This window comes from Ictalurus punctatus, chromosome 27 (genome assembly GCF_001660625.3).
Source record: "Ictalurus punctatus breed USDA103 chromosome 27, Coco_2.0, whole genome shotgun sequence".
Classification (NCBI taxonomy): domain Eukaryota; kingdom Metazoa; phylum Chordata; class Actinopteri; order Siluriformes; family Ictaluridae; genus Ictalurus; species Ictalurus punctatus.
The window spans coordinates 19,398,621-19,420,000 of NC_030442.2; the positions used below are offsets into that span (position 1 = coordinate 19,398,621).

The 21,380-nt window shown below is 39.7% G+C and overlaps 1 protein-coding gene and 1 long non-coding RNA gene across 2 annotated transcripts; both read left to right on the plus strand.

Moving 5' to 3' along the window:
* Positions 1–4,803: 4,803 nt before the first annotated feature.
* Positions 4,804–17,241, plus strand: vstm2b (V-set and transmembrane domain containing 2B). Its single transcript, NM_001200558.1, is given in 5 exon segments — positions 4,804–5,303; positions 5,585–5,760; positions 6,125–6,154; positions 7,228–7,567; positions 16,941–17,241. Coding segments are annotated over 5 exon segments (678 nt in total). The 5' UTR covers positions 4,804–5,242; the 3' UTR covers positions 17,012–17,241.
* A 2,585-nt stretch (positions 17,242–19,826) lies between these two features.
* On the plus strand, positions 19,827–21,175 carry LOC128629280 (uncharacterized). The gene is made up of 2 exons (XR_008393624.1): positions 19,827–20,028; positions 20,761–21,175. It is a non-coding gene; the product is annotated as an uncharacterized LOC128629280 (long non-coding RNA).
* The last annotated feature ends 205 nt before the right edge of the window (positions 21,176–21,380 follow it).

Consider the following 21,380-nt stretch of genomic DNA (forward strand, 5'->3'; position numbering starts at 1 on the left):
TGGTTCACTAGATCTCAGTTTGGAATTTGGAGGTGAAAAGTTCATGTTTTTAAATGTCTCACAGTCCAGGAGGAAGTGTACCTCAGTCTGTGTTACAGGCTTAGTGTAGCCTCATACAGTAGTATACAGTAGCTGTGGTGACAACACATCTCCATACCTGGATTAAGTGCAATGAATTGTATGTAATATGTTGTGAAATTTCTTCTTTATTGTGTATACTGCTCTGTGAGCTTTCTCCTTTAGTGCCATCACTGACATGCTGAAAGTCCTTCAAGCAGTGATGATGAGCCTGAGGTAAGTGAACTGTCTCATGTTGCTGTAGGGTGTTGCTGCCATTGGTGTACTTCTATCTGTGATCCTCTGGGCTTCTTCTGAAAGTGCATGCTGAGGCTCAGTGCTAGCAGCACTTATCCAGCAGGTCCAGGTACAGCTGTAGCTCTTGTGCAGCAGGTGATGGCAGCAGCAGAAATTTTACTTTCCTGTCTTCTAGGTTGAGTCTGAGGGTTGCAGACAGTTCCAACTGCACTGTGAGCTCATTGATGTAAATACTGAGTTGCGTTTGACTCAGACTGCACTCCTCTTTCCCATGTGAACAAATCTTACCTTTTATCACCAGTTGTCCCTTGTGCCAAATGGAATTAAAAAACAAAGATCTTTATATTTTTGCTCGCTTTACATTTAGGTTGTAAATGTGTTCAGTTGTACAGGGATTCAGAAGATGTATTCAATAACAAAAACCAAAAATGTAACAAAAATGCTTCTGCAATTGTTCCGATCTCCCTCTCTCTCTCTCTCGCTCGCTCACTCGCTCGCTCGCTCACTTGTTAAAGCAGTGTTGGTAAAACAAGTACTGCATTATTGGCAGACAGGCAGCTGGAAGGGAGATAAGGGGGGTGTGTGTGTGTGTGTGTGTGTGTGTGTGTGTGTGTGTGTGTGTGTGTGTGTGTGTGTGTGTGTGTGTGTGTATTTGTATGTGTGAATTGAGCTGCACTATCAATTGAATGTAAAGATGAACTTCTTTTGCACTTTTCCATTGGGATGTGTAGTGTGCACATAGAGTGTATAGTATGATGTGTGTGTGTGCCTGTGTGTGTCTGTGTGTGTGATATAAGAAGGGAATAATACAGTAGGAACATTAACACAGTAACAGCAGCAGTTTTTTGTATTAATGGCAGGAATAGTGATGTTAATGGAAGTAAAGACTGGACTGGCACTCACATGTGAATAATTACAGTAATCAGAGTGGGATGGAATGACAGCATGCATAATTTTCTCGACAATATTTTTGTTCTGGAAGAAACCATTTGAAACCAACTCATATTTTTTGGAATGTGATCCACTGTCTAGTTGCACAGAGCACAAATATTTCTAAATGCTTTTAGCTAATTTAGGCAGAACAAAAGGACTTCTGTTTTACTTTTTTATTCATGGTGATTGTTTTTAAACATCTATAGTCAATGATCATATCTGAAAAAGCAGACCCTATACACTGTGTGCAGTAGTTAGTGAATTTGAGGGAATCTCACATGCAGTGTGATATGTTAGTGTCCAGTGTAGCTGAGGGGATACAGAGCACATGAGGTATGCAGTATGGGGAATAAGAGCCTTGTACTATGCACGTACTAATGAAGCTGGGTACCATTTCAGTAAAAAAGGAAACATGACCCATAGGTAGTGTGTGTGTATAAAATAAAAAAATCTGAAATGGTCCTCTAATGGAGCCCAGAGGGACTCCGCAGTCAAGGAAAAGAAATCAGCAATGAAACATTCAGCATCTGAGTTTAGAAATAATTCAGCTGAACACAGACTCTCTGCTTGATGCAGGTTGAGTTAGAGATATGTTGTACAGCAGCACACATACTCATTCTGCCATCATGTTAAACTTAAGAAAAATTTAAGAACCGAACAGACCAGCTGTGAATCAAATTAGCCTGTAAAAAATGTTCACATGAATGTGAAAGAACATGGAATAGGAAAAAGGAATTAGCTTCTGGTAGTTGTGAAAATTGTTCATTCAAACTCTGTTTTTATTATAAGGTTTATGTTTTTGCTTAGATAAACATTCACAAGCTGTGTTAATTGATGTTGCAGTATGGGTTAAGATTAGCCAAGCATTCCTGAAAAAAAGTCCTCTCATGCCTTTGTTCTAAACTTCACAGTCTGAAGGTCAGAAGTCTGAAACAAGACTCAAAAATCTCAAAGGTGCCAGCTGTGAAGAGACAGGAAGCAATGCACAGCCTTTGTGGTACGATATGACACAGGCACTAAACAGATATGGCACAGATACAGCAAACATGTGGCACAGTTATGACACGGGTGCTAAAGAGATGTGGCATAAAAACAGCATATGTAAAGCACATATACTGTACACTACATATATGCAGTAACAGCACAGGTATGACACAGATATGGCTCAGTTACAGCATTCCTTCCAGTGTCTTCCAGTATCTTTCTTATAATTATGAATTGGAGCATGTTAACACATTCGGTATATCCCTGAATAATCTACATGCTATAAACATTCATTCACTGTAGAACTCAGTTCAGTTAGCTTCAATTTAACTTGGCCTGGAGAAGGTTAGCCATTTAAAGTTGCCATGGTGATCTACCCAGCTAAAGTTTGAACTAAACTTAGGTGGTTAACCATTAAACCTTCCTTTGTGGTTCAACCCCAAATCCTGAAACATACTGTGTGTGTATATATATATATATATATATATATATATATATATATATATATATATATATATATATAAAACAACATAAAAAGCATAATCATAATATCATATATTATATTACAGTCCCCTATGACATTTTTGAAACAGCAAGGCCAATTTATTTTCTTTTTGTTGCCATTTGAGTTTGAGATCAAAAGATGAATATGAGAAGAAATTTTAGAATTTCAGCTTTTAATTCCTGATATTTATATATAGACGCGTTAAATAAAATAGAACATAGCACATTTTGTATCAGACCACCCAATTTGTAGGCAAACAAAAATACTGGAACATGTGACTGACAGGTGTTTCTTGTTACCCAGGTGTATCCTGTTAGACTGATTGCTTAAACAATTAATAGCTCTGAACATATACTCTTGGTTTAAACTTCAGTTTCACCTGTGAAGACTGCATTTATTGTTAAAAAGTATAAACCAACATGAAGATCAGAGAGCTGTCTATGGGAGAAAAGCAAACCATTTTGAAGATGAGAAAAGAGAGAAAATCTATCAGAGTCATTGCAGAAACATTGTGTATAAACAATACTACAATCTGGAATGTCCTGAAAAAGAAAGAAACCACTGGTGGACTGAGGAACAGACACCGAACGGGTCGGCCAAGAAAACAACAGCAGCTGATGACAGAAACATTGTTAGAGCTATGAAGAAAAACCCAAAACAACAGTAAGTGACATCACCAACAACCTCCACAGGGCAGGGTGAAGGCCTCACAGTCCACCGAAGAAGACTTCGAGAGTAGAAATATAGAGACCACACCACAAGATGAAAACCACTCATCAGCAGTATGAATCAGAAAACCAGACTGGAATTCACAGAATTCCAAAGAAATACAGAGATGATCTACAAGAGTTCTGGAACCAAGATGAACCTCTACCAAAGTGATGGAAAGACCAAAGTGTGGAGAAAGAAAGGATCTGCTCATGATCCAGAGCATACAAGCTGATCTGTGAAACATGGTGGAGGTAGTGTCATGGCTTGGGCTTGCATGGCTGCTTCTGGAACATTCTCATTAATCTTTATTGATGATGAACTCATGATGGTAGCAGCAGAATAAATTCAGAAGTTTACAGGAAAATTTTTCGCCAATTTACAGAGAAATGCATCTTCTGAATGAATCAGAAGGAACTTCATCATGCAGCAAGACAACGATCCAAAACACACTTCCACCTCAACACAGGACTTCATCAGGGGAGAAAGTGGAAGGTTTTGGACAAGTCAATCACCAGACCTTAACCTAACTGATCAGCATTTCACCTCCTGAAGAGGAGACTGAAGGGAGAAACCCCCCGAAACAAACAACTACTGAAAGACTCTGCAGTAAAAAACCTGGAGAAGCTTCACAGAAGAAAAAACAGTTTGGTGTCAGTGAGTCGCAAGATTGATGCTGTTATTGCAAGCAAGGGAAATGCAACCAAATATTACCTGTTATTTACTTTCATTTACTTCAAGCCTTATATGTTTATTTGGGTGGTCTGATAGAAACACGTCTAGATGTAAATACCAGGTTCAGGGTTAAAAGCTGAAATCCTAAACTCTCGTCTCATCGCCATCTTTTGATCTCAAATACAAATGTCTTTGGTGCACAGCACAAACTAATGAATTGGCCTCGCAGTTCCGATCATTTCAGAGAGGACTGTATATATGTATTATATTAAAAATAAGAATTCCGAATAATTTGAATTAAACCATGTTGTAATCTGAGCTGTAATTCAGGAGATTTTATCCATGCTACTTGAAAGACCATTTTGGTTAAACTGCAGTGTCACATGACCACTGCATACTCAGCTTCAAGTGCTGCTGGAACTACCCGTTTTGGACCCAGCGAAGGTCTCGTGTCAAAATTTACACTCAACTAAAATTTAAAACAGAATCTTTGAGAGAATCGGAAGTTTTAGTTTATCCTGCTGCTGCATTTTGACGTCAGTGCGCGCGCTGAGGTCTAAAGGCGATTTCTGAGAGGGAGGAGCGCGAGTGAAGCTCAGAAAGCGCGCAGAGACTCGGATAGCGCGCACCGAGAGGAGTCCTGACGCACGCACGCAGAAAGCGCGACTGCTGCCACTGCACTGTAAATCCCGGAGCAGCGAAGCGTGCGCGTCTGGCTTTTCCCGGATTTGCGTGTTTGCACTTGGGATTCTGTGGTGTTGCCCCGGTGTGTTTTCTGTTGTATGTTGTTGTATTTTGTGTGTGTATCTGTGTGTGTGTGTGTGTGTGTGTTTGTGATGGGCGGACATAAACCCGCGTGCAGCGTAGTGAGATTCCTACCGGATATAAAGTACATTGGGAAATAACGGAGCCTCTAACGGAAAAAAACGGGAATATTTTTCTCAGTACGGAGCTTTATACCAGCAAATGCACACGCACACAGCGGTTATTGTTCCTTCTCACACCTTTGGATCGTAGGATCTCTCTACGAAGTGTTTGGGATTTAAACTGGAATGAAAAAGCACGAGGATCAAAGCGAATAAACGGCATGAGGAAATAAAACATCTGCGCGCGCTTGTTAACATGGAACTGCGGAGGCTTTACTGTCTCATCCTCAACACACCGTTACTGCTGTACGGAGAGGGTGAGCGCGCGCAGGACACACACACACACACACACACACACACACACACACAATCAACAACTGGTAGGCATCGCACTTTTTATGGTAGTTTTAAGTGTGTTTCTGCTGATATTCAGTTCGAAGGAAACGTGCAATATTACACACACACACACACACACACACACACACATACAATTGGTAATGTAATTGAGCTAGTTAAAATTGAAAGATTTAAAAAAAGAAATATGTTTGCAGCTATGCCTTGACATACTTGTTTGTGTGTATGTATGTGTGTGTGATAGCTGCCTTCACTGAAGTGCCCACAGATGTGAGTGTGTGTGAGGGTGAGGACGTGGAGATGCCATGTGCATTTCGTGCCGTTGGTGTGTCTCCGTTTGCTCTAGAGATTCAGTGGTGGTACCTAAAGGAGGTGACCCCACGGGACACACATGACTCTCACTCGGGCAACCGAGCCAAGGTAAAACACACATACACACACAGAGCACTACTGTAACCCCTTGAGCCCAACACTAACTCCTTCATTCTTACAATAACCTCTTTAGTCCTGCTCAAACCCTTTCAGTTTTACACTAATCCTTTCAGCACTGCATTAACCCCTTAAATCCTGCACTAACCCCTTTCATTGTATATAAATACATATATGGAAACATTAACCACTATGATAAATAAAGCCACATTTCAGGATTTTCTAATGGTTTGTTTTTGAAGCTAAATGCTACAAGTTCTCTCTCTTTGTGTGTGTGTGTGTGTGTGTGTGTGTGGTGTGTCTGTGTTAAGAATGCTAGGTTTCAGATTCTCACTGTGTGCTGTTTATATTACAGGTTGCTCCAAGAGACGCCACTAAGATCAGTGTAAGTGTGAATAAACATGGATTGTAATCAAATATGATTTCAGGGTTACTATGGTAACCAAATTAAAACGTATGCAGGTTGGCAGTTATAAATTGTTGAATGCACCATTTACCCAGATGAGGACGTGTTCCCTTCTGAGTCTGGTTCCTCTCAAGGTTTCTTCCTCATGTCATCTTAGGGAGTTTTCCTTCACCACCGTCGCCACCGGCTCGCGCAATAGGGATAAATTCACACACTTAAAATCTGTATCCTGTGTTTATATGTTTCTGTAAAGCTGCTTTGAGACAATGTCCACTGTTAAAAGCGCTATACAAATAAAATTTAATTTGAGACAGCACAGTGGCTTAGTGGTTAGAACGTTTGCCTCACACCTCCAGGGTCGGGGGTTTGTATTCCCACCGTGGCCCTGTGTGTGTGGAGTTTGCATGTTCTCCCCGTGCTGCGGGGGTTTCCTCCGGGTACTCCGGTTTCATCCCCCAGTCCAGAGACATGCATGGTAGGCGGATTGGCATGTCCAAAGTGTCCGTAGTGTATGAATGGGTGTGTGAATGTGTATGTGATTGTGTGCCCTGCGATGAATTGGCACACTGTCCAGGGTGTACCCCGCCTTGTGCCCCATGCTCCCTGGGATAGGCTCCAGGTTTCTCCGTGACCCTGTAAAGGATAAATCGTTATAGAAGATGGATGTATGGATGCATGGATGCTTTGAGACAATGTCCACTGTTAAAAGCGCTATACAAATAAAATTTAATTGACTTGCATGTAGGGACTGAATGTAAACTTCATACAAGAATGAAACGCAGCTTTCACACACTCTACAACACTACCAGGCAGTCATTTACAGAGACAGACATCTAGTTACTTTAGAAGTATAAGTAATTTAGATTCACTTCCTTAACTGTAATAATAAAGTGTAAACAGTATAAAACACACACACACACACACACACACACACTGAATACTAACCTTCTGCAGCTATAGTAAGATACCGATGTGTGAGAATAATTAATGATAACTTTAACACTGATGTCATTAATGTCTCCTTGTATTGTTTCCTGTCATGTTGGTCTCAGACGGTGCGTGTGCAGGGAAATGCCATCTCCCACAAGCTCAGCCTGTCCCAGGTGGGGAAGGAAGATGAGGGTGTGTATGAGTGTCGTGTGTCAGATTTATACTCGGATGACACACAGGACTTTAAAGTGCAGGCAACACTTCGTGTGGCACCACGGGATAGCATGCTTGCAGAGGAGGCTGTGTCTCATATCCAAAACCGCTGGACATTAAAGAGTGCAGCACGAGCCACTAATGAACCGGATCAGGGAAAAAGCCACGCAATCCCTCCATCATCATCAACCCTCACCACAGCCTCATCACACACTGCTAACGCCTCCAACAGACAGCAGCATGAGACCGGTGAGTGATGGAGCAACAGTGCCACCACATGGAGGAAAAAAACACACAGGAGAGAAACTGTAAAGAGAGAGTGAGAGAAAAACAAGAGAGCAAGTCAGAGATAGAGAGAAACAGTGAGAAATCCAAATGTTTTCATGCAGAACATTATCATTAACTAATAATCTAATTGATATCAATATTAATTAGATAAATAGATTAATCATTGTAAATTTTACAGGTTCAGTTTTTATGTATGTGTATATATATATATATATATATATATATATATATATATATATATATATATATATATATATCATGGAAAAAGTTTTTCTATTTCTGATTTCTTCTGGTTTGTGTAAATCTCAAATAGTTTTCAATCTTCAAATGAAATACAACATAAATCAAAGGCAACCTGAGTAAACATACAATACAGTTTATTTATTTATTTTTTTTATTTTATTGAAGCAAAAAAAGTTATCCAACACCTATCACTCATGTGAAAAAAACTAATTGCTCCCTTAAACTTAAAATCCAGTTGTGCCACCTTTAGAAGCAATAACTGCAACCAAATGCCTCCAATACCTGGAGATCAGACTTTCACAACACTGTGGGGGAATTTTGGCCCACTCTTCTTTGCAGAACTGTTTTTGTTCAGCCACACTGCACATTGGAGGGTTTTCAAGCATGAACTGCCTCTTTAAGGTCCTGCCACAGCATCTCAATTGGTTCAAATGTACTTATTTTTAAGCCATTCAGAGGTGGACCAGGTAATCCAGTTGCACTTGAGTTTCAACTTATGGACTGAAGACTGGACATTGTCCTTTAGGACTTTCTGGTAGAGAGCAGAATTCATGTATCCCTCAGTTATTGCAAGTTGTCTAGGTCCTGAAGCAGCAAAGCATCCCCACAACATCACACTTCCTCCACCATGCTTGACCGTAGGTATGATGGTCTTTTTGTGGAATTCGGTGTTTGGTTTATGCGAGATGTAACGGGACAACTGTCTTCCAAACAGTCCCACTTTCAACTCATGAGTCCACAGAACATTCTCCCAAAATGTCTGAGGATCATCAGGGTGTGTTTTGGCAAAATTCAGACGAGCCTTAATGTTCTTCTGGGTTAGCAGTGGTTTTCACCTCACCACTCTTCCATGGAGCCATTTTTGCCCAGTGTCTTTCTGATAGTGGAGTCATGAACAGTGACCTTTATTGATGCAGGAGAGGCCTGTAGGTCCTTTGATGTTGTCCTTGGCTCTTTTCTGACTTCCTGGATGAGTCGTTCCTGTGCTCTTGGAGGAATTTTGGAAGGTCGGACACTTCTGGGAAGGTTCACTACTGTGCTGCGTTCTTCCATTTGGAGATAACGGCTCTCGCTGTGGTCCTTTGGAGCCCCAGAGCCTTTGAAATAGCTTTGTAACCCTTCCCAGACTGATGTATTTAAATCACCTTCTTCTTCGTCATTTCTGGAATTTCTTTCAAGGCACGGTGGCTTAGTGATTAGCACGGGGTTGGGGGTCCGATTCCCGAGCTTGCATGTTCTCCATGTGCTCTGGGAGTTTCTGTGAGGTACCCTGGTTTCCCTAACCAGTCCAAAGGTATGTGTTGTAGGCTGATTGGCATTTCCAGATTGTCTGTAGTGTGTTATTGTGCCCTGTGATGGCCTGTGATCCAGGATGTCCTCCGCCTTTGCCCAGAGTTCCTTGGGATAGGCTCCAGGCTCCCCATGACCCTGTGTAGGATAAGGTAGGTAAAGAAAATAGATATGGATGTACAACCTCAATTCTGCAAAAGTTGGGACAGTATGGAAAATACAAAAAAAAAAAAAAAAAAAAAAAAAAAAAGTCATTTGAAAATTCAATTCATCCTGTACTATACTGAAAACACATAATTAACGCATTATTTGACGTTTTACTTTGTGAATTTATTTTTGAAAAGATACACTCATTTCAAATCTGATGACTGCAACACACTCCAAAAAAGTTGGGACAGTCGACTGTTTACCCCTGGGTAACATCACCTTTTCTTTTAATAACACTTAAAAAGTGTTTGGACGCTGAGTGAAGACACCAGTTGATTAAGTTTAGCAAGCGGAATTTTCCCCATTCATCCATTATGCATTTCTTCAGCTGTGTAACTGTTCCCTTCTTTACCTTATTTTGCGCTTCATAATGCACCACACTTTCTCAATTCCGGCAGGCCAGCCATGCTAGCACCTGCACTCTCTGCTTACGCAACCATGCACTTGTAATCTGGGCAAATGTGGTTTGGCGATGTCCTGCTCTGGATGGCAGCATATGTTGCTCCAGAATGTCTACATATCTTTCTGCATTAATGCTGCCCTCACAGATGTGCAAGTTACCCATACCATGGGCACTGACATGCCCCCATACCATGGGCACTGACACACCCCAATACCATGTGCAGTGACCCGCCCCCATACCATGACAGATGCTGGCTTTTGGATCTGACACTGATAACAGCTTGGATGGTCCTTTTCCTCTTTGGCCCAGAGAATACGATGGCCGTAGGTCCAAAAACTATTTGAAATGTCGACTTGTCGGACCACAAACACTATTCCACTGTGCTACGGTCCATCTCAGATGAGACCGAGCCCAGAGAAGTTGGCGGAGCTTCTGGACAGTGTTTATGTATGGCTTCTGCTTTGCATAGTAAAGCCTTAACCTAATCGGTGGATGCAGTGGCGAATGGTGTCGACTGACAAAGTTTTACAGAAGTATTCCCGAGCCCATGTCAGGATCTCCATTACAGACTCATGATGGTTTTTAAGACAGCGATGTCTGAGGGATCAGAGATCACATGCATTCAGAAGTGGTTTTCGGCCTCGCCCTTTACACACTGAGATTTGACCGGATTCCTTGAATTTTTCAATTATATTGTGCACTGAAGAAGGTGAAATGCCCAAAATCCTACTCATTTGTCTTTGGGGAATGTTGTTCTCAAAGTTTTGGATTAAAGCCACTTTTAAATGTTTATCTTCATAAAACTATGCAGTTCATTAGGTAAAACATAAAATACTTTGTCTTTATACATTTTTGTTTAAATATATATCAAAGTACGTTTACAACCTTGGTGTCATTTTTGACTCCACACTGTGTTTTGATAAGTAGATGTGCAGTTGTAAAAAGCAGTTTCGTTCAGTTAATATCTATTGCTATAATCAAGATGATGCTTTCTAAGAAGGGCCTCAAAACTGTCATTCATGCACTTATAACATCTAGATTGGACTGTTGTAATTCGCTCTATCTGGGTTTGCCCAGAACAGGTGTAAATCGATTGCAATTGGTACAAAATTCGGCAGCCAGATTACAGACTGGCTCCAAAAAACGTGAGCACATTACACCTGTGCTCGTTTTTTTTCACTGGTTACCGGTCCAGTTTCGTGTTGATTTTAAAATGTTGCTCTTTTGCATGGACTTGCCCCTCAGTATATTTGTCATCTTCTCACCCCGTACACTGCTTCAAGACCCCTTCAATTATCCAGTCAATTACTCCTCTCAATTCCTAGTTTTCATTTTAAGTCTAACGGTGACCGGGATTTTTTGGTGGCTGTTCCTAGGCATCTTCCCCTTCCGTTTCCGTGTTTAAATCCTCTTTGAAGATTTATTTGTATTCTTTATGTTTTAATTGAGGGTGTAAATTTTTCATTTGTCCTTTTTTGGATTTTGTCTGGTCTTTTAATTTGTTTTAATTCTACTTTATATTTCTTGTGCAGCACTTTGGTTTCAAGATCTGTTGGTTTTTTTTTTTACATGTGCTTAATCAATAAACTAAATTAAAGTACATTTTTATTAGCATTTTCCATACTGTCCCAACTTTTTTGGAATTGGGGTTGTGTGTATATATAGGGAACACTGTATCCATCCATCCATTTTCTATACCGCTTATCCTTCAGGGTCACGGGGAACCTGGAGTCTATCCCAGGGAGCATTGGGCATAAGGCGGGGTATACCCTGCAGAGAGTGTCAATGCATCGCAGGGCACATACACATACATACACCCATTCATACACTATAGATACTTTGGAAATGCCAATCAATCTACCATGCATGTCTTTGGACTGGGGTAGGAAACCGGAGTACCCGGAGGAAACCCTGCAGCACGGCGAGAACATGCAAACTCCACACACACAGGGTGGCGGTGGGAATCGAACCCCTGACCCTGGAGGTGTGTATAATACACACACACACACACACACACACACACACAGAGAGACAGACACAGAGAGAGAGAGACAGACAGACAGACAGACAGACACAGAGAGAGAGAGAGAGAGAGAGAGACACAGACAGAGACAGAGAGACAGACAGACACAGGCAGAGAGAGTCACTCTCAAAATATTGGAACAGCAAGGCCAATTCTTTTGCTATACACTGAAGACATTTGGGTTTGAGATCAAAAGATGAATATTAGATAATAGATCAGAATTTCAGCTTTTGTTTCCTCATATTTACATCTTGATGTGTGAAACAGCTTATGAAAACATGGCACCTTTTGTTTGAACCCACCCATTTTTCAAGTAATCAAAAATATTGGAACATGTGAATGACAGGTGCTTCTTGTTGACCAGATGTGCCCTGTTAAATTGATTGTCTAAAGAATTAATAACTCTGAATGTCTACCCTTGGTTTGAGGCCTGGGTTTTGCCTGTGAAGACTGCATTTGTTAGAAAGTATAAACTAATGTGAAGACCAGAGGACTGTGTTAGCTGAGAAAAGAGAGAAAATCAATCAGAGCCATCACGTAAGCATTGGGAACAGCCAATACAAATTGGAATGTCCTGAAAAAGAAAGAAAATACTGGTGCACTAACAACCAGACATTGAACAGGTCAGCCAATGAAAGCAACAAATTGATGCTGGAAACATTGTGAGACCTGTGAAGAAAAACCCAAAAACAACATTCAGTGAAATCATAAGAAGTCTACAGAAGCATTCTGTCTGCCAATTTACAGAGAAATGCATCTGATCTAATGAGGAGGAACTTCATCATGCAGCAAGACAATGGTCCAAAACACACTGCCAACATAACAAAGGACTTCATCAAGGGAAAAAAGTGGAAGTCAATCAACAGACCTTAACCCAGATGAGCAGCATTTCACTTTCTGAGGAGGAGACTGAAGGGAGAAACCCCCAGAAATAAACAACTGAAAGAGGCTGGAAAAGCATCCCAAAAAGATAAACCAACAGTTTGGTGATGTCACTGAATGGCAGGCTTGATGCAGTTGTACTTGTACCTTATATTAAGTTTTACTGTACTATATTTGGATTCCACTCATTCTCATCACTTGATTCATGTTTATTCATAGGACAAGAAGGACTAGACTTTTGGATGAGTCATCCCCATCGTGTCTGTAACCACGGTGATTTCTTTAGCCAGGACTGAATCAGCAATGAAAGCCTGCCTGAATACAGCAGAGATTGGAATGTGTGTGTGTGTGTGTGTGTGTGTGTGTGTGTGTGTGTGTGTGTGTGTGTGTGTGTGTGTGTGTGTGTGTGTGTGTGTGTGTGTGTGTGTGTGTGTGTGTGTGTGTGTGTGTGTGTGTGTGTTTAGCTGTAGAAGGTGGCTTAGCAGTTAGCACATTCGCCTCACACTTCCAGGATTGGGGGTTCAATTCCCACTGTGGCCCTGTGTTTGCATGTTCTTCCCGTGCTGCGGGGGTTTTCTCCAGGTGCTCTGGTTTCCTCCCCCAGTCCAAAGACATGCATCATGCATGGTAGGCGGATTGGCATTTCCAACGTGTGTGTATGTGCCCGGGGGCTATCTTCAATTGTCTTGACTTTGCCACTGGATCATGGCGGTCACCGGGAAGTGAGAGTGAGGCCGATGCTGCACAAGTCTTCCTCACTTTAATCCAATTCACGCGCAAGTTGAGTTCCAGTTTGTGTTCTCCATAATGGAGGCAGAAGAGAACCCACTTAAACTAATGAGACAAAAATATTATACTTGACCATTTATTTATTGAGGAAAATGATCCAGTATTACAGATCTGTGAGGGGTAAAAGTATGTGAACCTCTAGGATTAGCAGTTAATTTCAAGGTGAAATTAGAGTCAGATGTTTAGAATCAATGGGATGATGATCAGGTGTGAGTGAGTAAGTGTCCTGTTTTATTTAAAGAACAGGGATCTATCAGAGTCTGATCTTCACAACACATGTTTGTGGAAGTGTATCATGGCACGAACAAAGGAGATTTCTGTGGACCTCAGAAAAAGAGTTGTTGAAGCTCATCAGGCTGAAAAAGGTCACAAAACCATCTCTAAAGAATTTGGACTCCTCCCATCCACAGTCAGACAGATTGTGTACAAATGGAGGAAATTCAACACCATTGTTGCTCTCCCCAGGAGTGGAGACCAACAAAGATCACTCCAATAGCAAGACGTGTAATAGTCTACGAGGTCACAAAGGAACCCAGGGGAACTTCTAAGCAGCTAAAGTCCTCTCTCACATTGTCTAATGTTAATGTTCATGAGTCCACCATCAGGAGAACACTGAACAACAATGGTGTGTATGGCAGGGCTGCAAGCCACTGCTCTCCAAAAAGAACATTGCTGCCCTTCTGCAGTTTACTAAAGATCACATGGACAAGCCAGAAGACTAATTGAAAAAATATTCTGTGGATGGATGAGACCAAAATAGAACATTTTGGTTTAAATGAGAAGCCTTATGTTTGGAGAATGGAAAACACTGCATTCCATCATAAGAACTTTATCCAATCTGTGAAACATGGTGGTGGTAGTGTCATGGTTTGAGGCTGTTTTGCTGCATCTGGACCAGGACAACTCGCCATCACTGATGGAACAATGAATTGTGAATGATACCAGCGAATTCTAAAGGAAAATGTCAGGACATCTGTCCATGAACTGAATCTGAAGAGAAAGTGGGTCATGCAGCAAGACAATGATCCTAAACACACGAGTCATTCTACCAAAAAACGGTTAAAGAAGATTAAAGTTAATGTTTTCGAATGGCCAAGGCAAAGTCCTGACCTTAATCCAATAGAAATGTTTTGGAAGAACCTGAAGCAAGCAGTTCATGTGAGGAAACCCACCAACATCCCAGAGTTGAAGCTGTTCTGTTCTGAGGAACGGGAAAAAATTCCTCCAAGCCGATATGCAGGATTGATCAACGGTTACCCCAAATGTTTATCTGCAGTTATTGCTGCACAAGGGGCTCACACCACCTACTGAAAGCAAAGGTTCACATACTTTTACTTCTCACAGATATGTAATATTGGATCATTTTCCTCAATAAATAAATGAGCAAGTATAATATATTTATCTCATTTGTTTAACTGGGTTCTCTTTATCCACTTTTAGGACTTGTGTGAAAATGTGATGAGGTTTTAGATTATATTTGTGCAGAAAAGTAGAAAATTCTAAAGCGTTCACAAACTTTAAAGCACCATTGTAGCTGGCACATATTGGAACAAAATGCCCTTTCTCCAGAACTGTGGTGCTACACATAACAGTGCAGTAGTACAGTACACAAGATGACATAAAGTGCAAATACACAACAGTGTGAGACAAGGGTGAGACAATAGGTACACAAAGCAAAATCCACAGAACAATAAATTCTTAGAATAGAGTACAGAACACTCAGTATGTTTACATGGATAACAATAATTCAATATTAACCCGATTAAGACAATACTCTGATTAAGAAACTAGCATGTAAACGGCAATTTTTAATTACCTTAATCCGATTAAAGTCATACTCGATGTAAACACAAATATAATTAAGACATGTGGTGTATTCCTGTTTTAGTCGCATTATCGAAGTGTATTACAGACATGTATTACAGACATGTAAAGAAGACCAACTGTATGTCGATACGTGCAATTCTGCAGGGAACGTCGGACAGCGTGGCGCAGTGACGTAATGACGTGTGCTGTAAATCAATCTGTGTTCTATAACATGTAAAACAGGAACATGAAAGGAGTATTCTAAACATGACTCATGTAAATACCTTAATCACAATATTGTCTTACTCAGAATAAGGTCAATAGTTAGATTACTGCTGTCCATGTAAACGTAGTCAGTGTTATGTGTGAAAACTGTTGCAGTGATGAGCTGTAAAATCTATTGAGTATAGTAGCAGCAAGGTGAAGGTGAGTTTATATTTAGTCGCAGGTGTGTGTGTCTGCGTGTGTGTGTGTGTGTGTGTTTAGCTTAAAGTGTGTGCGTTTTAGTTGACATGTTTTAGTATATTAACATTATATTTATAGCACAAAACCTTGGACATGAATTCAAATAAATATACAACACCAAACATCATGTAAAGTTCACGTATTTTCTCATGTGTAAACTGCTTTGGATAAAAGGGTCTGCTAAATGAATAAAAGTAAATGTAAAGTTATGTTGAATGACCACACAGAAAGTCAGAGATAGTGCAAGATTGCTGATTGGTTATTCTCTTGAGTAGCTGATGGTGTTTGCCTAATTCCTCTTATGGCATAACTATAAATTTAGAAACAATGTGTGAAAATGCAGAATGCCGACAAACAACATTGCTAAACTGGAACATAATATTCCATAGTAGGTAAGGGCTAGAGGAAAATACTCATTATCAGTTAAGCATAAGGAAGGAATCTAAGAACATGGAAACAGAATATTGGAAGTTTAGACAACAATTTTTCTGATCTCAACAATCATTTGGCTTTGACATGCCAAATAATTTCTTATAGAAGCATTATTATTGTGTTTACATTTTGACAAATAGATGGATGATCTGAATGATGGGTTTCAAACTACAGGATTCATTGCAAAGGAAATCAAACATGCTTGAAAATATCAGAGGCTTGGCAATCTCTCACAGACTGAGAACATCACACCACTGGATGGTGCACATCAGAGTGATCAGTGAATTGTCACCCAGCTGGGGGGGGCTACCGAGCACAAAATTCAGTCCTACCTGGATTATTGGGGCTAAAACGCTCAGAGTAAAGTGTTCTGTCTCTGTGCTGAAAGTGAAAAAGACACGTACAGTGATTAGTGCTGCTTGGTTCTGTGTAAATTAGTAAAATATGTGTAAATTAGTGCCATGCATGTTGGTCAGAGCTTAAAGACAGCGTTGCCAAGTGCACAGTTTTCCTGCAGATTTAGGATATTTTTAAATTACCACTTTGAGTTTTTACATGAAAATTATATTTACAGCATTACTCGCTAGCATGTGAGGCTTGTACACACCTCCTGACCCTGTTCTTATCCTCAGCTCTGTAATGTGTAATATACCTGAACATTTCAGGGTCTTGGATAAAGAACTGAGGGACAGCAGTGTATTGGGCTCCTTTATGATAATTTACATGGTGTGTAAGCTCTGATTTAAGCAAACTGAACACTAACAGTGTTTATTTGTATTTGTGGTGTTGTTTAGGTTCTGTTGCTATGGTGACTGTGGAACCACTGATGTGCATCATGCTGCTGATCTGTTACACACTCTTTTGAATGAATATAACAACAACGGAATACCAGAACCAATCCTTTATCCACCAAACACCGGGATATCAATAACCACACAAACAGACCAATAAATATGATACGTTCACTGTTTCAGCGCGTTAAAGACGACTCACAGCAGAGCAAAAAGAAATGAAAGAAAAAGAACAACTGGAAAAATCTTTTATTTTTACAGTTTGATGATAAAATGATAACCATATGAGACGCATGAAAAAAAACTATATATATATATATATATATATATATATATATATATATATATATATATATATATATATATATATATATATTGAGTCTAGGTGAATTAGCACTCTCACATCAATATCCAATAAACACACACACAAACACACTCAGAATGGATGCACCATTTGTTTCACACACATTATTTAATAATTTAATCCCCCTTGCATTGTAATTTAGAGTATTTTTATTGCCTTTTTTATTTGATTATTTTATTAATTACTTTTTTCAGTCTTTAAGTAAAATAATACAAAGTGCTTCAATGTTATATTTTTGCATGAACTGTTGATCAGTTTCTCATGGGTTCATTACTGTGTGTATGTCTGATGACTGCAATTGTATGTGCGTGTTTGTGTGTGTGCGCGCACACATGTAATTGTGTGTGTGTGTGTATATGTGCGCGCGCATGTAATTGTGTGTGTGTGTGTGTGCGCGCATTTAATTGTGTGTGTGTGTGTGTGTGTGTGTGTGTGTGTGTGTGTTTCATCAGTTTTATTTTCAGTCTGTATAGATTGTGCTATTTTTTGAATAATTAAATGCACATGTCCATTGTTGATGTTTGTCTTTGATAATGTTTATTTTTTATTGAGATGGTGATTGAGTAAATCATTCATATATTTAAAAAAGAAAAGAAAGATGCCATGTTACAAATACCAGTTAAAATAAAGTTGTTTCTTTGTAATAAACCTATTGTTCAGAGGTTTTCTTTTGACATTTTGGAATAATATGATTGACTTTGTTGTGAAGGAGAAATTATTTGTCTGCTACATATGCATATCTCCCCACTCTAATAGAAGTCAAAAATAATCTTAGATTATTATTTAATACAACAGCAAAGGCACTAGGAATAAACCAATCAAACCTCAATCAATCAAACATCAGCAGTACTTAATTTGTATAGGATCTAGTAGCCTACCTCTGAGATTTTATGCGTCTGCATTCCGTAACTTATTTACATGGCTCTGGCACCTCATATTTAATAAAATTAAATAAGTAGTACTAATAAAATTATTTTAATGAAAGCTCGTTGTTTGTGTGGCTGCCCTTTCAAAAATACAATCATATACTTTCCATGATGACCAGGTGTAATCTGGATAATTAGGCAAAGGTTAGGGGTTAGGGTTAGGGGTTAGGGTTAGGGTTAGGTTTTGGTAAGGGTACAGTGAATCCCCCCATCACAATAATCCATTGCGTGATTAGATAGGGAACCAAGGAAGATGCGTGGGCCGGCGCTTGTTTATCATCACTATTGTTCCCATTGCAAACCACGGCTTGGCGTCAGCTGGTTTTAACAAGTCAAATATAGTCCAACCCCATTAGGTTTTTTAGTTGGTGGGTCAGGAGTTGGGTTAGGGTTAGAATTAGGGGGGTTAGGTTTTGGTAAGAATACAATGATCCCCCATCACAATAATCCATTGCGTGGTTGAACAGGGGACCAAGGAAGGTGCATGGGCCGGTGATTGTTAAGCATAGCTATTGTTATGACGTCTGCTGATTTAACAAATGCAATCGAGTCTAACTCGATTATATTTCCGTACTGTGTCTTAGTCCAACCAGGGTGTTGATTTTACTTCGAAACGGATAATTTTATTATTTTAATATTTTTGTGGTATGGTCGGCGCGGCCAGCGGAAGTGAACTTCTGAGAGCCACCCCACGTGTCCCCGCTGTAATATGTATTGGATCCAATGAAGAGACATTAACGAGTGACGTCTTGAGGTTTAAATAGGCTTCGGAGCGATCTCTGTGTTTAAAGTGCCATCCGACTTCCGGTTTTTTAGGCGTGGCAAAACGCTTCAAATCGCGCAAAATAGCTATTCTAAAATTAAATCTTCGCAGCGATTATATTTCCGTACCGTGTCTGAATCTAACCAGGGTGTTGTGTTCGCTTCGAGTTGGATAATTTTTAAATATTTTTCCGCAGTAAGGCCGGTGTGATCAGCTAGAACTTGGGGAGGAATACGACGTGCTCACACTAAGGTATTTATTAAATCCCTTGATAAAGCATTGTATGAGAAGTTATTTAAGGAATTAGGTTATTTATTCATTTATCTATGTTGATAGTTTGTGGTTTGAGATAGGTTATGAATCGGTTATAATGTGTTGTAGTTAGGTTATAAATAGGTTAGGATTCTGTTTAAATTTTAGTCATTTAAGTTATTTATTTATTTGTTTTATTTTTTGTTTATTTACTTATTCATTTATCCTTTCTATTTATGGTGCAGAATAGGTTATGATTAGGTTATAATTAGGTTCGACTACGATTATGGCAGTGTTTGATTATGATACGGTTAGGGTTAATTTATGTATTTATGTAGGATTAAGCTATAACACCTGGTTCAGGCTTTGGTGGGGGGAATTGGGCAAGTGTAGCCCAGGCTTAATAATGAGAAACACTATTAGCTGTCTAACCAAGTCACAAAAGGGTTAACTGTGACTTTCTTGTTATCTTTGATGGATTTGTAAGTGAGCAAATGGGTGAACTCTATGAGGCATTGAACTGACCAATCAGCTGCCAGCTAGGCTCTGTTACAGTTACACCTCTAGGTTAATGTCTCTGCACGTTCTTTTGGCGCTTGCACCTGAGCATAGGAGGCTGCGTTATCCACTTGATAAGACGAAAAACGACATGGAGTGAATTAAACAAGTTCTGTATTCATTATTGCTTATACTGACTATATCCTGTTGTAATATAGAGAGTAAAAGAGAGCTGTGCCTGAATCCACTGTTGTCACGGAGCTAAAGGCAGTGAATTCTGCTAAAATGGTGAGTTGTTTACCTGGCGCTAGGCCTCTTAGTTCGCTAGCATTTATGCTAATGGGGGCTAATGGGTAAGCAATGCAAAGGTGCTAATGGTGGAAAGCTAATGTGAACCTGCTGTATTCAAATGCTAATATGGCAATTAGCCACAATAGGCTAGCGGACTACTGGTTAATGCCTTTGAAAACAACTAATGATCTTGTTTGTGGGTTATAAAAAAGAAATGTCACTTTTCCCTACTATTGCTAAATGGTTAGTTTGTTAAATAATGATGTTAAAAGTTGTGGATTTAATTGTGTTTATTAGAGGTTAAAGAGGTAAAATTTTTAGTGCTTTCTTTCCACTGTTACCGGTGCAGAGGGGGATAAATAAGCACGCTAACACCTTAATGCCTCTAATTTAAAGTAATACAAGTTGATCGATGGTTACATGCAATTCATGCAGTTTTATTCTTCATACTGGTAATGTTAATAAGGTTTCATACAACTTGAGTTAGAAATGTGTGTTTTTATGAAGGATATAGTTTGTGCTGTAAATGTACTTTGGATACTGGAGAGAAGTTCATATAGTTTTGATACCTGAGAAGAAACATAAGAGCTGTTGTACAACGAGAGAGAGATTTTGACATTGCATTATAGGTGAACTGAAGTATTATCTCATTTTATTTTATAGTAGCATGTAGCAGTCCTTTTATTCACTGAATGGTAATTGAGAGAAATGATCTGGCCTTATTTATAGGTCAGGTTTTGGTAAAGAGTTGGAAACATTGTGCGGAGATCCTTTCCATGGAATGCTACAGATCCCCACGTTCCAGGCGCTCTTCCAGAGATCCATAGATTCCCAGTCCGGGTGGCTGGGTGGCGAGCCAACCGTGTTTGTGACTCTGACTTTAGACGGATTGCCAGGATCATCTTCTTCATCTTCATGGTGGTAGGACAAACACTAACACGAACTAAAAAGGGCCCAACGTTGGTGACTGACCTCTTGTCAACAAAGGCAAGTGAAACTGAGGACGAACTAAGCTCAAGGGAATTTAAAAGGGGATTTATTTAGGTGCGCAGTTTATTATTCTAGTTTGTTATTTTTCATAACTGTTTTTTGTATATGTATGTACCAGCCCATGTGTGTGTTATACATTTTATGCAAATTGTCATTCTGGTGTGGTATTCTTTTTATTGACCTTCAATTCTCAGGTTCTTAACAATTTAGCATCTTCTGATTCTGGTCCAAATTCATATTACTGATAACCTCTAAGACTACTTTAGACTACTACACCTATGGGTTACACAAGACCTTGTCGGCCGTTGGTTGTGCATTTGAATGTAGAGTTGTTTTTAGGTCTAGGCTGCTACCCCTGA